General features: G+C 54.9%; 2 protein-coding genes across 4 annotated transcripts in view; both read left to right on the top strand.

Annotated features, from left to right (window-relative positions):
- Positions 1 to 2,207: 2,207 nt before the first annotated feature.
- Positions 2,208 to 11,498, top strand: part of AMPD1 (adenosine monophosphate deaminase 1) — a 15,313-nt gene continuing 6,022 nt past the window's right edge. Inside the window, exons 1-15 of the mRNA XM_062013509.1 lie at positions 2,208 to 2,241; positions 3,040 to 3,214; positions 3,700 to 3,865; positions 4,929 to 5,091; positions 5,291 to 5,510; positions 5,894 to 6,023; positions 6,311 to 6,505; positions 6,723 to 6,854; positions 6,948 to 7,111; positions 7,233 to 7,359; positions 7,795 to 7,958; positions 8,329 to 8,449; positions 8,883 to 9,056; positions 9,218 to 9,328; positions 9,480 to 9,641. Of these exons, the coding sequence (XP_061869493.1) occupies positions 2,208 to 2,241; positions 3,040 to 3,214; positions 3,700 to 3,865; positions 4,929 to 5,091; positions 5,291 to 5,510; positions 5,894 to 6,023; positions 6,311 to 6,505; positions 6,723 to 6,854; positions 6,948 to 7,111; positions 7,233 to 7,359; positions 7,795 to 7,958; positions 8,329 to 8,449; positions 8,883 to 9,056; positions 9,218 to 9,328; positions 9,480 to 9,638 (2,235 nt within the window). The 3' untranslated portion in view covers positions 9,639 to 9,641. The remainder of the gene's footprint in view (positions 2,242 to 3,039; positions 3,215 to 3,699; positions 3,866 to 4,928; positions 5,092 to 5,290; positions 5,511 to 5,893; positions 6,024 to 6,310; positions 6,506 to 6,722; positions 6,855 to 6,947; positions 7,112 to 7,232; positions 7,360 to 7,794; positions 7,959 to 8,328; positions 8,450 to 8,882; positions 9,057 to 9,217; positions 9,329 to 9,479; positions 9,642 to 11,498) is intronic.
- DENND2C (DENN domain containing 2C) overlaps positions 9,897 to 11,498 on the top strand; it is a 24,122-nt gene continuing 22,520 nt past the window's right edge. The window contains exon 1 of one of the 3 annotated variants that reach the window (XM_062013506.1): positions 9,897 to 9,967. The gene's annotated coding sequence lies outside the window, so the exon portion shown is untranslated. Of the gene's footprint in view, positions 9,968 to 10,067; positions 10,088 to 10,327; positions 10,348 to 11,498 lie in introns of those variants that run through there. The other 2 variants (XM_062013508.1, XM_062013507.1) reach the window with 2 other exon arrangements.

Here is an 11,498-nt window from a genome sequence, read left to right as displayed (position 1 = left end):
CAAGTGAACTAGAGTGAGACCCACACTTCTGGTATGTTTGGTCATTTTCCTTTTGACTAGATGTAGGTGGAACGAAGGCAGCTCAGAGGAAAAAGTGGAGGCATTTTTCAGTTAGAGTCACTCTGAAGCTTCTGGGTGTGAATCACTTGCTCTCCAGTTGAAAAGGAGTGGGAAGATGGCTTGTTTGTATCCAGTACTTCAGTTGAAAGAGGCTGTAGATCTAACTTTAGCACAGCATGCCCAAAGCTTTACTCATATTTCTACTGTGAACCCAACTAAGTTGACCCTGTGATTAAAAAAGCCAGAGGATCAAGAGACCTCTTGAGGAGGATGACCCCTGCACCCTAAAGGTTATTTTTGGTTTCAGATGTGAATCCCAAGATCCTTGATACACCCAGAAAGGTTAAGGGGTGATACAGTCCCTGTGGGAGAGCAAACAAGCAGGAGACAGTTTTTATCGACCTTACATGAAATAGTTAATGTGGTGTGGGAACTCACAAACTGGGGGATGAGTAAGAACACCATGAGAGAGGGAACCAGGTATTAGAGAGCAAGACTGTAACAGCATCTCAGCTTTGCTTTGTTGGCTGCAACTCTGCAGATTAGGTGGAGGGGGAATCCATTGATGTGCTTGGGGACTATCTGGGAAGTTGGGCTGAAACTCCCTGAGCTCTGGAGAATTCCTTAATTGTAACCCAGCATGTTCTGAAGCTGTGCACACCAAACTGATCTCTCAGAAGGGGTTTCTGGATGCTATGGAAATCAGCTGGAGATGCTGCAGCAGGGCTCAGCTTAGCTGACTTCCCTGACTCGTTGTGCCACGAGCTTCCCATGCACCTATGGACAAAATGTGTGACATGTAAGTTACAGAGCAAGAAATAACAAGCAACTCTGACAGCCTTCTTCTGGGACAAGGCCTTTTCTTAACTGTTCTTACAAAATAAGCACAGGAATCCCTTACATGCACCTCTAATTCCAAACAATGTGTCTTTTCCAGGAGTGCCTGGTTTCCCTGTTCCCTTCAATGGTACGACTGAAGACCTTTTAAATCAGCAGCAAGACTGTGCTGACTGTAGCCTGAATGCTTTCCTCGACTTGTCCTGATTTCAGTGCAGTTTTACAACTCCCATCAAGAACTGAAGTATAAACAAACAGGAAAAGACTCTGTTTCAAACCAAAGGCGTTGTGTCCGGACGTGTCCAGGCTTCCCGCTTCCCACCAGGAAGCTGAGTCAGAGGCTCATGCAGGGCACTACCAGTTCTGGCCATTTCCTTCACACAGGACCTGTTCTCCAACTTCATGGGAGAGATCTGAAGTAGTTTTTGAGATTCTAAAGACTGAGTGCAGCCCTCAGTGCCTGTGTGCTGGAAAGAATCTACTTAAGTGAGCTAAGAGGTCCTGCTCAAACTGATAACCTGCTCAGCTAGATCCAAGCCCCACCGTGTGTAGCTTAAGGGAGGAGTTTCTTGCCATGCCTTGGGTTGTACTAAATGCTGCTCTCTGTAAAATAGGCTAGGGCACACCAGATGCAGAACTGAGGATCTGCTTACTGTTACAATACACAGGTTTATGAAGGCAGTTCCTGAAAAGCTCAGGAACAAAACAGAGCTCCTTGCACTTCCCTTTTGTTTGATGGTTTCAGCTGGGAAGATGTGAGGACATCTGTGCAACTCCTGCTGCTACAATCCAGTCTTTGAAGTAGATCCCTCTCTCAGGAAAGATCTTCATTGACTAGCACACTGGTTGGTGAAAGCACATCATTTGTGCCTCTCCACAGCTCCTGATGAAAACATCAGCCCTGTGCCTTGGGGATTTCCTTTAAACCATTGGGTCAGCACAGAAAACATCAGTTTCAGCCTCTCTTAAAAGACTGACTTCCACAGGCCACTGTAGCAGGGTGTGACTGTCCTGGGAAACAGCAAATCTGAGCAGACAGCAGGTGAAACCCCACTAAATGTAAAACTAAAACCTTACCAAAAAAAAGAGTTAAACCTGAGCCCTGGTTTCACCTGTTTCAGTGCAAGTGCTTGTGGTTGCACTTTAAATAGGCTTACAGTTGATCTCCCTTCTCCTTTTAGAGTGGGAGAGTCTAATTACAGGGAAGGGAAAGCAGTTCCATTAGTGTTAGGCTGTTGTGCAGTCAGTCAGCTGCTTGTGCTCTCTTACAGTAGGGTGTTAGCGGGGGGCTCTGCTAACGTGCTGCAAAGATGTCACGGGTGAGGATTTCAGGTAGGTCTGAAGGCAAGTCGTGAGACAGGGAGCCACAGGGCAGACTTGTGAGCCTGCAGCCTCAGACATTTCCATGGTGTGATATGATTGCAGTCAAGGGGAACTTGCTGGGGGCTTGGAGTGCTTCTCTTCCTGCTTGGAGACAGTTTTGGATAGTGTAGCAAAGAAATAGTGTTATTGGTTAAGTCTTGCTCTGATTGTCCTGAAGAAAAATACTGTTCCTCCTGAGCTGTGATGTGTCGTGTAGTGATACCATTAAATCCCTGTGGAAGAGTCAGAGGGGTTTAAGGAGTCTCTGGTCAGCCTGGCTAAGCTCAGAAGATGTGGGGTGCTTCATGGGAACACAAGCTGGCAGCAGGAGCAGGGCCAGCCAGGCTTTGCAGAGCAGCACAGGGGCAATGTGACTGCCATTACAGAGCTTGGGCTGCCAGCTCAGCCCATCTCCACCTGTGCCTGTCTCCATCCTCACAGGACCCCAGTGCATGCCCTCATAAGTGCCCTGCCCAAGGACTTGTTTGTTTATGGGCCCTCTTTTTTATTTGGTACTACTTTTGGGCTCTGGGTTGTGTTTTATTTCCCTTTTCTGGTGTACTGGGGCTGTCTACAGCCCTCTGTGTGTGTAGCCCAGGCTCTGAAAGCTTGTTGCACATTTTGGAGGTGGCTCAGAGTCTTCCAGGAAGCATGGTGGTGTAGGTGGGATAAGGAGATGCTCAGGTGAGCATTGAGCTGACTGCAAGGGATCTCTGCCTGTTCAGGTGGCCAGGGACCAGGTGCCTATGTGACCCTGCACTCTGTTCTTTCTCCTTGCAGAGATTGATGAGGCAATGCGCTCCTTCGCAGAGAAGGTCTTTGCCTCCGAGGTAAAAAGTGAGGAGGTCAGGCAAGAGATCTCTCCTTTTGATGTGGAAGAGATCTGCCCCATCTCACACCATGAAATGAGAGAGCACATGATGCTTCAGGAGAAGGCAGCCACACCAGAAAAGCGGTGAGCAACAACCAGGGCAGTTGGGGAGAAGAGAGAAGCATTGTCTCTGCATCCCCAGCCAGAGCTGAAGAAAGCAGGGGGAACATAAATCAACCTGTGAAAACAGCCCACCATACTCATGAGATAAGTCCTTGGCAATGCCAGGGCATGTCAGCTACTTTGGGGTTTCCTCTTCAATGGAAAGACACCCTTGGCTTGTTCCTTGGTGTCAGCACAACAGTGGCCTCAGAGCTGTTGCAGAGGTCTCTGAGCTTCCCTCAGGTACTTGCCTGAGGTGTGACTTCCAAACATGCTTGAAAATCTGTGGCTACTTTGGATAGTGGCTTTTACTCTTGGCTGTGTAGGTGTAGGGTGCTCAGAAAGCACCAGTGAGATGATTGATGTTGTGTACAGTTGGAACATGGCTGTGGTGTGGGACCCTGGCTGTCCACCCACGTGTGGCCACGGTCTCGGGGCTGTTTGCCTGAGGCTTTCCTCTGTGGCAGGAAGAAGCGCCTGCTACGAATGAAGACAATTGCATTGGCACTCCCTGTGGCTCAGAAGAGTGTAACCAAGCTGTCTGTTATTGATGAGGTCATCTCCACCTCCTCCGTGTACCAGACTGTGCCTGAGTTCCAGCGGGTGCAGATCACAGGGGATTATGCCTCTGGGGTAGGTACTTGCATGGCTCTACCCTTCCCCACCTCATCCCGTCCCTGTCTGCCCCTCTGTAATGCCCAGTGTCTCGAGACTCTGTCCCAGGTGCAGTGGGGATAGTCTATGTCTTCCAGCTCAGTCTTGTGTCTCTTGAGCATCATATGGTGCCTCGCTGCATCCCTGGAGGATTGGGAGCTGAGTTCCTTAGCAAGAGTCAGTGGGGTGCTGGATGCTTCCCATGGGATTCTCCAGACAGGGCAGAGAGAAGACAATGGCAGAGCAGGTCATGATCCTTCTGTCACAGCCTGCTGCTGCCTGAACACAGCTATATCTGTCTGAGGTCTACACATATCACAAAGTCCCAGAATGAGTGAGGTTGGCAGGGACCCACCTCATGTGGAGACCATCTGGTCCAAGTCCCTGCTCAAGCAGGGTCACCTAGAGCCAGTTGACCAGGACTGCTATCACATCCTGTGTTAATTCCTCCTCCTCAGCCTCCTGTTACATTTGTGCTGCTTCTGAGATACTCCTGACAGGTTGCTCAGCTTGGAGCTGCATAGCAGAGGAGCAATTAGGAGAAGCTCAAAGCCTGTCTGTGCACAGGCACATTCCTCCTGCTGTGACTGTTGCTAGCTGCAAGTGCTGCATGGCATTCTCCCTTGCTGCTCCAGTCTGACCTCTCCACTGCCCCAAACACTTGTCTGTGCAGTAAATCAAACATTCCTTGACATGTTGGGTCAGTGTATGTTGTTGGTCCTGCTTCAGTTTCAGTCTAGGCTCCAAAAATAGCTTTTAGTGTTTTGCCCAGGCCTGGCTTCCATGTCAGTGCCAATTGCAGTTTGCAGTGAGGTGGGTGGCAGCTGGAATCAGTGGTTCTGCCATGATGGGCATCCCTTTGCCACATCTGGGACTTTGCCTTCTCTGCCCTGCTCAGGCAGAGCAGTCTCAGGGAGGGGATGGTAAGGTGTGTCTCTTGCTGTGAACAAAATCGTCCTCTTTGCATCTCAGTGCACCAGGGTATCCCTCAGGCAGCTAGGTTCCAGTTGTGTGGTTGTGTCCAGCAACAACCCTCTTGCAGGTGACAGTTGAAGACTTTGAAGTTGTCTGCAAAGGCCTTTACCGTGCGCTGTGCATCCGGGAGAAGTACATGCAGCAGTCTGTGCAGAGGTTCCCCAGGACCCCGGCGCAGTACCTGCGGGCGATCGAAGGCGAGGCCTGGAAGGCCAGTGACACTGGGCCAGGTACAGCAAGGCACCCACAGGCTTTTCCTCTCTGGCTTAGGTGTGGGGGTAGGCAGGGGTCAGAAAAGGGCTGTGGAAGTGCTCCACAGACGAGTCCTCTTCAGTGTCACAGCGGTGGGGCTGTCCCTGCCCTCTACCTGGGAGCCTTGGTGGGGTGTCCTGGCAACCTGTGCCTCATGGTGTTCTCCTTTTGGTCCAGTGTTCACCCCACCAGTGAAGGATGGAGAGGATCCCTTTGAAATGGGGAATCTTGCTGAGGACCTGGGATACCATGTCCAGATGAAGGATGGGGTAGTTCATGTCTATGGAGACAAGGCAGCGGCTGGCAGGGACGAGCCAAAGGACCTGCCCTACCCTGACCTCAAGCACTTCGTTGATGACATGAACTTCCTCTTGGCCCTGATTGCACAGGGACCTGTGTAAGTGCACAACCCAGCACTGCTGGGCACAGCCAAACAGTCCTGCCTCGGGAGGCAGAGAGAGCCTGGGGCAGAGCCAGGGCTGTGCTGTCCTCTGCCTGGGAGGAGGGAAGAACCTGCTGGTGACATTTCTGCAGCCTGATGGCCTTGTCAGCTGTCTCAGCTGGGGTCTTGAGCAAAGTCAGTGCTCAGGGGTTGGAGGCATGTCCTGCAGATGTGCTCACACCTGGCCAGGCCACCCTTCAAAGCTCTATGAGAGTCAGGAGAAGCACCTTAGGGGAGCAGGACAGGCCAGCATGAGCCCCTCCACCTCAGGTGAAAGCTGCATCCCTAGGTTGAGGGGTAAGGAGCCCAGTCACTGTTCTGCCCTTTGCTTTCACTAGTAAGACCTACACTCATCGGCGCCTCAAGTTCCTCTCATACAAGTTCCAAGTGCATGAGATGCTGAATGAGATGGAGGAGATGAAAGAGCTGAAGAACAACCCCCACCGGGACTTCTACAACTGCCGCAAGGTAACTGGCAAAGCTCCCAGCCCTGGGCACTGTGAGGAGGAGCTGTGTCTGTGCCTTCCCCTCCCTCAGAACCAGGCATTAGGGTTAAAGTCTGTGGCACCCCCATTGTTGCTGCCAACTGGATGGTGCTGACTGGGCTGCTCTTGGCCAAGGCCTCTGTTCATCTGCTGGGCTGAGCCGTGCTCCTCGCACAGCTTGAGGCTCAACGAAAGGGTTTGTTCACCTCCCCATGATGGCAGCTGAGCATCCCAGCTTGCAGCCAGACAGCTGTCCCTCTGGTTTCTCAGGTGGACACACACATCCATGCTGCAGCCTGCATGAACCAGAAGCACCTTCTGCGTTTCATCAAGAAATCGTACCGTGTGGATGCCGACCGTGTGGTTTATGATGCCAAGGGCAAACAGCTCACCCTGAAACAGCTTTTTGAGCAGCTCAATCTGCACCCCTATGACCTGACAGTGGATTCTCTGGATGTCCATGCTGTAAGTGGTAGGACATTTCCTCTAAGGCCACTCCTGGGTCAGTCTCACCCGCTGCCATACACATGGCTCTCCCCCTCCCTGAGTTAGTGTTTGCAGCAGGACGTGGCAGCTCTTGGCTTCCCTATTGTGGGTTGTCTGGAGCAGTCCCTGCTCAGCTGGTGTGCTTGGACCCAGCGTGTGTGTGTGTGGTGTTTGCCCCTGGTGCTCCCTACTGCAGGGCCGGCAGACCTTCCAGCGCTTTGACAAGTTCAATGCCAAGTACAACCCCGTGGGTGCCAGCGAGCTGCGCGACCTCTACCTGAAGACAGAGAACGCTATCGACGGCGAGTACTTTGCCACCATCATCAAGGTGAGAATACAGGGCAGGAGAGAGCAGTTAAGCTGTGGTGCTGCTGTTACCCCAGGGGTCTGAGGGGCCCCATTGAACCCTCGTGATCTGCAGGAGGTTGGCTCTGATCTGGAGGATGCCAAGTACCAGCACGCAGAGCCGCGCCTCTCCATCTACGGGCGATCGGCTGAGGAGTGGCTCAAGCTGGCCACCTGGTTCAACAAACACCGGGTCTATTCCCCCAACATGAAGTGGATGATCCAAGTACCCAGGATTTAGTATGTGCTGTGTGTCTGAGAGAGCACTGTGCCTTAATGGGCCTCATTTATCTTATCCTGAAGGGATTGTGGGGACAGTGGGCCACGTTGCTCTGACAGCAGCTCACTCCTGTCTCCACAGTGATGTGTTCAGGTCTAAGAATTTCCTCCCACACTTTGGGAAGATGCTGGAAAATATCTTTATTCCCATCTTTGAAGCAACTGTCAACCCTCAAACCCACAAAGAGCTGAGTGTCTTTCTACGCCACGTGAGTGTCACCTGATGGTGTTGTCAGAGTGTGGTAAGCACAGGAGAAATGGGGTATTGGCCCTGACATGGAAAATGTCATCAATGGGCACGTGGCCCTACTGCCACGTTCTGGGTGAAGGGCTGTGTGTCCAGAAGCGCTGGGGGAAAAGGGGGTCAGACTCCCTGAGCTGGCTGCTGTGGGGCAGTGAGAAGTGTTGCCTACCCACCTCCTGCAGAAGTGGTTTGGTGTGAGCTTTATTTCTAGCCCTTGATAGAACTTGGGGGTTTGAGAGGAGCAAGGTTTGCAACCTTGCCCCTGACCCTGCTCTTGGATGAGGCAGGGTGTACCCCTCAGGCCACAGCTGGGCTTTGGCAAGCTGCAGTGGGGCAGGGTGAGCCAGCCTGCCTGCTGGGCAGCTTGGAGATGCAGCTTTTTTGTTACCTTGCCAAGCAGATCACTGGCTTCGACAGCGTGGATGATGAATCCAAGCACAGTGGACACATGTTCTGCACTAAGAGCCCAAAGCCTGACCAGTGGACTTCTGAGAAGAACCCATCCTACACCTACTACATTTACTACATGTATGCCAACATCCTGGTGCTCAACAACCTACGCAGGTGAGGCCCAGGAGCTGCTTTGGGACCTGTGAGGGGCTGGCAGAAGGGGGTCTGCCTCATGAATGGTCTCAGCTCTTTGTTGGTGTGGAAGAAGTGGGGCTGCCCTTGCTCTGCCGCCACTGTAGTTTGGAGCTTCATGTCCCAGAGCAATTGAAACGCTCCCTGGTAGGAAGTGTGATGGCCTGGGGTGAAACATGGGATTGCAGAGATGCATCTACTGTGTGCACAGAGAAAAGAGAACAAGGAATGTGTTGGATTCTTGGGGACCCACTGGTAGGGGCAGAGCTGGATCTGAAGTCAGGGACTCCTGCATTGTATGCCACCTAACCCTGCTGCTTGCCTGCTCTGAGTCCTCCTTCCATGTGCCCAGGCAGCGTGGTATGAACACGTTCCTCTTCCGACCACACTGTGGGGAAGCCGGGGCCATCACACATCTGCTTGCAGCCTTCATGACAGCAGATAATATCTCCCACGGTCTCAACCTCAAGAAGGTAAGTGGAACAGGCTGCCATGGAGCAGCCCAGGCACGGGCAGAGGAGAACACACTCAAAGCTGGCCTCCACTGTAGCTGATGGTGAATTGCACCTCTGCTTTAGGCTGACACAGGCAGCCTGGCTTCAGGCAGATGTTACATGATTAGAGGGTTTTCTCCAGGCATGTTTGGTGGTTCAGATTTCAGGGGTTCAGCCTCACAGACATATCACTGGGTCTGTCTGTTATCACTGGAGCCAGATGAGTCCTTGGCCTCTCGTGCTCATGTGGGCCCAGACCAATTGCCAGCTTGCTTGTCTCTTCTCTTGCACACAGGAGCTCTGTGGGCCTGATTTTCCTGTCTGGAGCACTGGGCTGATCTGAGGAGTGACTCCAGACAGGTGGAGGGCACAGCAACTTATCCCTAATCTGCAGCTCTGCTCATCTTTGCAGACCCCGGTGTTGCAGTATCTGTACTTCCTCGCCCAGATTCCCATCGCCATGTCCCCACTCAGCAACAACAGCCTCTTCCTCGAGTACGCAAAGAATCCATTGCTTGACTTCCACCAGAAGGGCCTCATGGTGTCCCTTTCCACAGATGACCCCATGCAGTTTCACTACACCAAGGTACAGTGTGAGCTCATCACCTCCTGGGGCTCTGTGGGCCTCGTTTTCCAGCGAGGCCGGTGGCATTTGCAGGGCATCGCCTCAGGGACAGCGCTCGCAGCAGCATGGGCCATGCCAGCAGAAGCTGCTGCTCTCCTGACACCGCCTGTGTCTGTCTGCAGGAGGCTCTGATGGAGGAATACGCCATTGCTGCCCAGGTCTTCAAGCTCACCACCTGTGACATGTGTGAAATCGCCAGGAACAGCGTCCTGCAGTGTGGACTGTCCCATGAGGTAAAGCTGCCCTTCTGGGGCAAGGTGCACCAGGAGAGCAGCTCCATCGTCCTACCTCAGCACCTGGGCAGGAGCTCAGGCCACCAGCCACCTCTCCACCTTTCCCTCGGGCGCTGCTGCCGCCTGAACGGCCGCTCCTTGTGTCTGGCAGGAGAAAGCCAAGTTTCTGGGTGAAAACTACCAGGAAGAGGGGCCGCAAGGAAACGACATCCGGAAGACCAACGTGGCTCAGATCCGCGTGGCGTACCGCTACGAGACCTGGTGCTACGAGCTCAACCTCCTGGTCGAGGGCCTGAAAACCACCGATTAGGGGGTGTGTGTGTGTGATGTGTGTGTGTGTATGGGGTATGTATGGGGGGTGTGTGTGTGTATATCGTGTTGTGTATGTACGATGTGTGTGTGTATATCGTGTCGTGTATGTACGATGTGTGTGCCTGTGTGTGTTTCAGGGGGCCGGACTTTCTGGACCTGTGGGCGGGCGGCGGGGCCGGGGCCGCGCGGGGCCGGGAGCGCGCAGTAAAGCCCGGTGTGTCAGCAGCTCGTGCGCCCTGCGGGGGGGGCGGGACCGGGGCCGGGCCGGGCCGGGGCCGGTGGCAGCGCGATGCGAAGCGGGAGCGTCCTGTGGGGCCGGGGCACTGGGTGAGACGGGGCTGGGCTGGGCTGGGCGGGGAGGGGAGAGAGGGGAAGCTCCGCGTTCCAGGGGCTCCCTCCCGCGGGGGCTCGCGTGAGGGGGGAGTCGGGGCTTCGGGCTTCCCACAGGTCGGTGCCGCGCAGTCGCGGCCGGGACGCGGTGTGAGGGCAGAACGGGCCGGGCCGGGGCTGCGGCCGGGACGCGGTGTGAGGGCAGAACGGGCCGGGCCGGGGCTGCGGGCGGGACGCGGTGTGAGGGCAGAACGGGCCGGACTCGGGGCTGCGGGCGGGACGCGGTGTGAGGGCAGAACGGGCCGGACTCGGGGCTGCGGGCGGGACGCGGTGTGAGGGCAGAACGGGCCGGGCCGGGGCTGCGGCCGGGACGCGGTGTGAGGGCAGAACGGGCCGGGCTCGGGGCTGCGGGCGGGACGCGGTGTGAGGGCAGAACGGGCCGGGCTCGGGCTCGGGGCTGCGGGCGGGACGCGGTGTGAGGGCAGAACGGGCCGGGCTCGGGGCTGCCGGCGGCGGTGCGGGGCTGAGCGGGCTCCGCTCGCTGCCGGGCTCGGGTGAGGCAGCGCTGAGGCGCCGTTTCCTTGCGGGATGACCGGGACTCGCCGGCCCCAGGCCGGAGCTCTCCAGGGCCTGTGGCAGGGCCGGCAGCCCTCTGACCGATGGGTCCTATGAGCCGGGCAATAGCGACTGGAGCGTTTTCCCTGAGGGCAGGGCAGGGAGCTGGCCCCACCGGGAGGCAGGTGCCCACTCAAGCCCACCCGCAGCCTCAGGTGAATCGCCAGCCTCATGTTTTACCACAGTACCCCCTCCTGTCCAGCCTGGAGAAGAGAAGGCTGAGAGTAGGGGTGGTTGTGTGTGTCTTATCAACCCACACAAATGTCTGGAGGGAGGGTGCAAAGAGTCCAGCCCGGTGCCTGGTGATGGGACTGGAGGTGATGGGCACAAACTGATGCACGGGAGGTTCCCTCTGAACATCACAAAACACTTTCACTCCGAAGGAGACCGAACACTGCCACAGGTTGTGGAGTTTCCATCCATGAACATATCCAAAAGCTGTTCAAACACGGCCCTGAGCAACCTGCTGTAGGTGATCCCACTTGAGCCGGGCTTGGGCAAGAGGCCGTCTCTCACTTCAGCCACTCTGTGGTCCTGAACAGAGTTTCTGCAGGGAAAGTTATTGACTGGTGGGCTGAGGTGTTTTAAGTAGTGCTAGATGCTTGTGCCGTGTTGCACTGAGGTACACAGGCATGAGCAGTTACAAGACACCCTTTCTGGCAGTGCTGTCCTAGGGCATGATGGACCACTGTCCCTGTGCCTCGCCCAGTTCACTGCGTAGACCAAGCCCAGTTCCAGTTGCCATGGTTGAACACAGCCTCTGAGTGGGTACAAGGTTACCATGACTGTGACAGAGCCCTCGTAGAGGTGGGAGCTCATCCTCTTGCCAGCTGGGACTTGCATCAGCCCTGGTGTAGAAGCAAGTTGCAGGAAAAACAACCCCTAGGAATGTGTGTTTGGGCAGTGGTGGTTG

Source organism: Colius striatus, chromosome 22, assembly GCF_028858725.1.
Source record: "Colius striatus isolate bColStr4 chromosome 22, bColStr4.1.hap1, whole genome shotgun sequence".
Lineage (NCBI taxonomy): Eukaryota > Metazoa > Chordata > Aves > Coliiformes > Coliidae > Colius > Colius striatus.
Note: the sequence above shows the minus strand (reverse complement) of the source record. Positions and strands in the feature narration are given on the sequence as shown.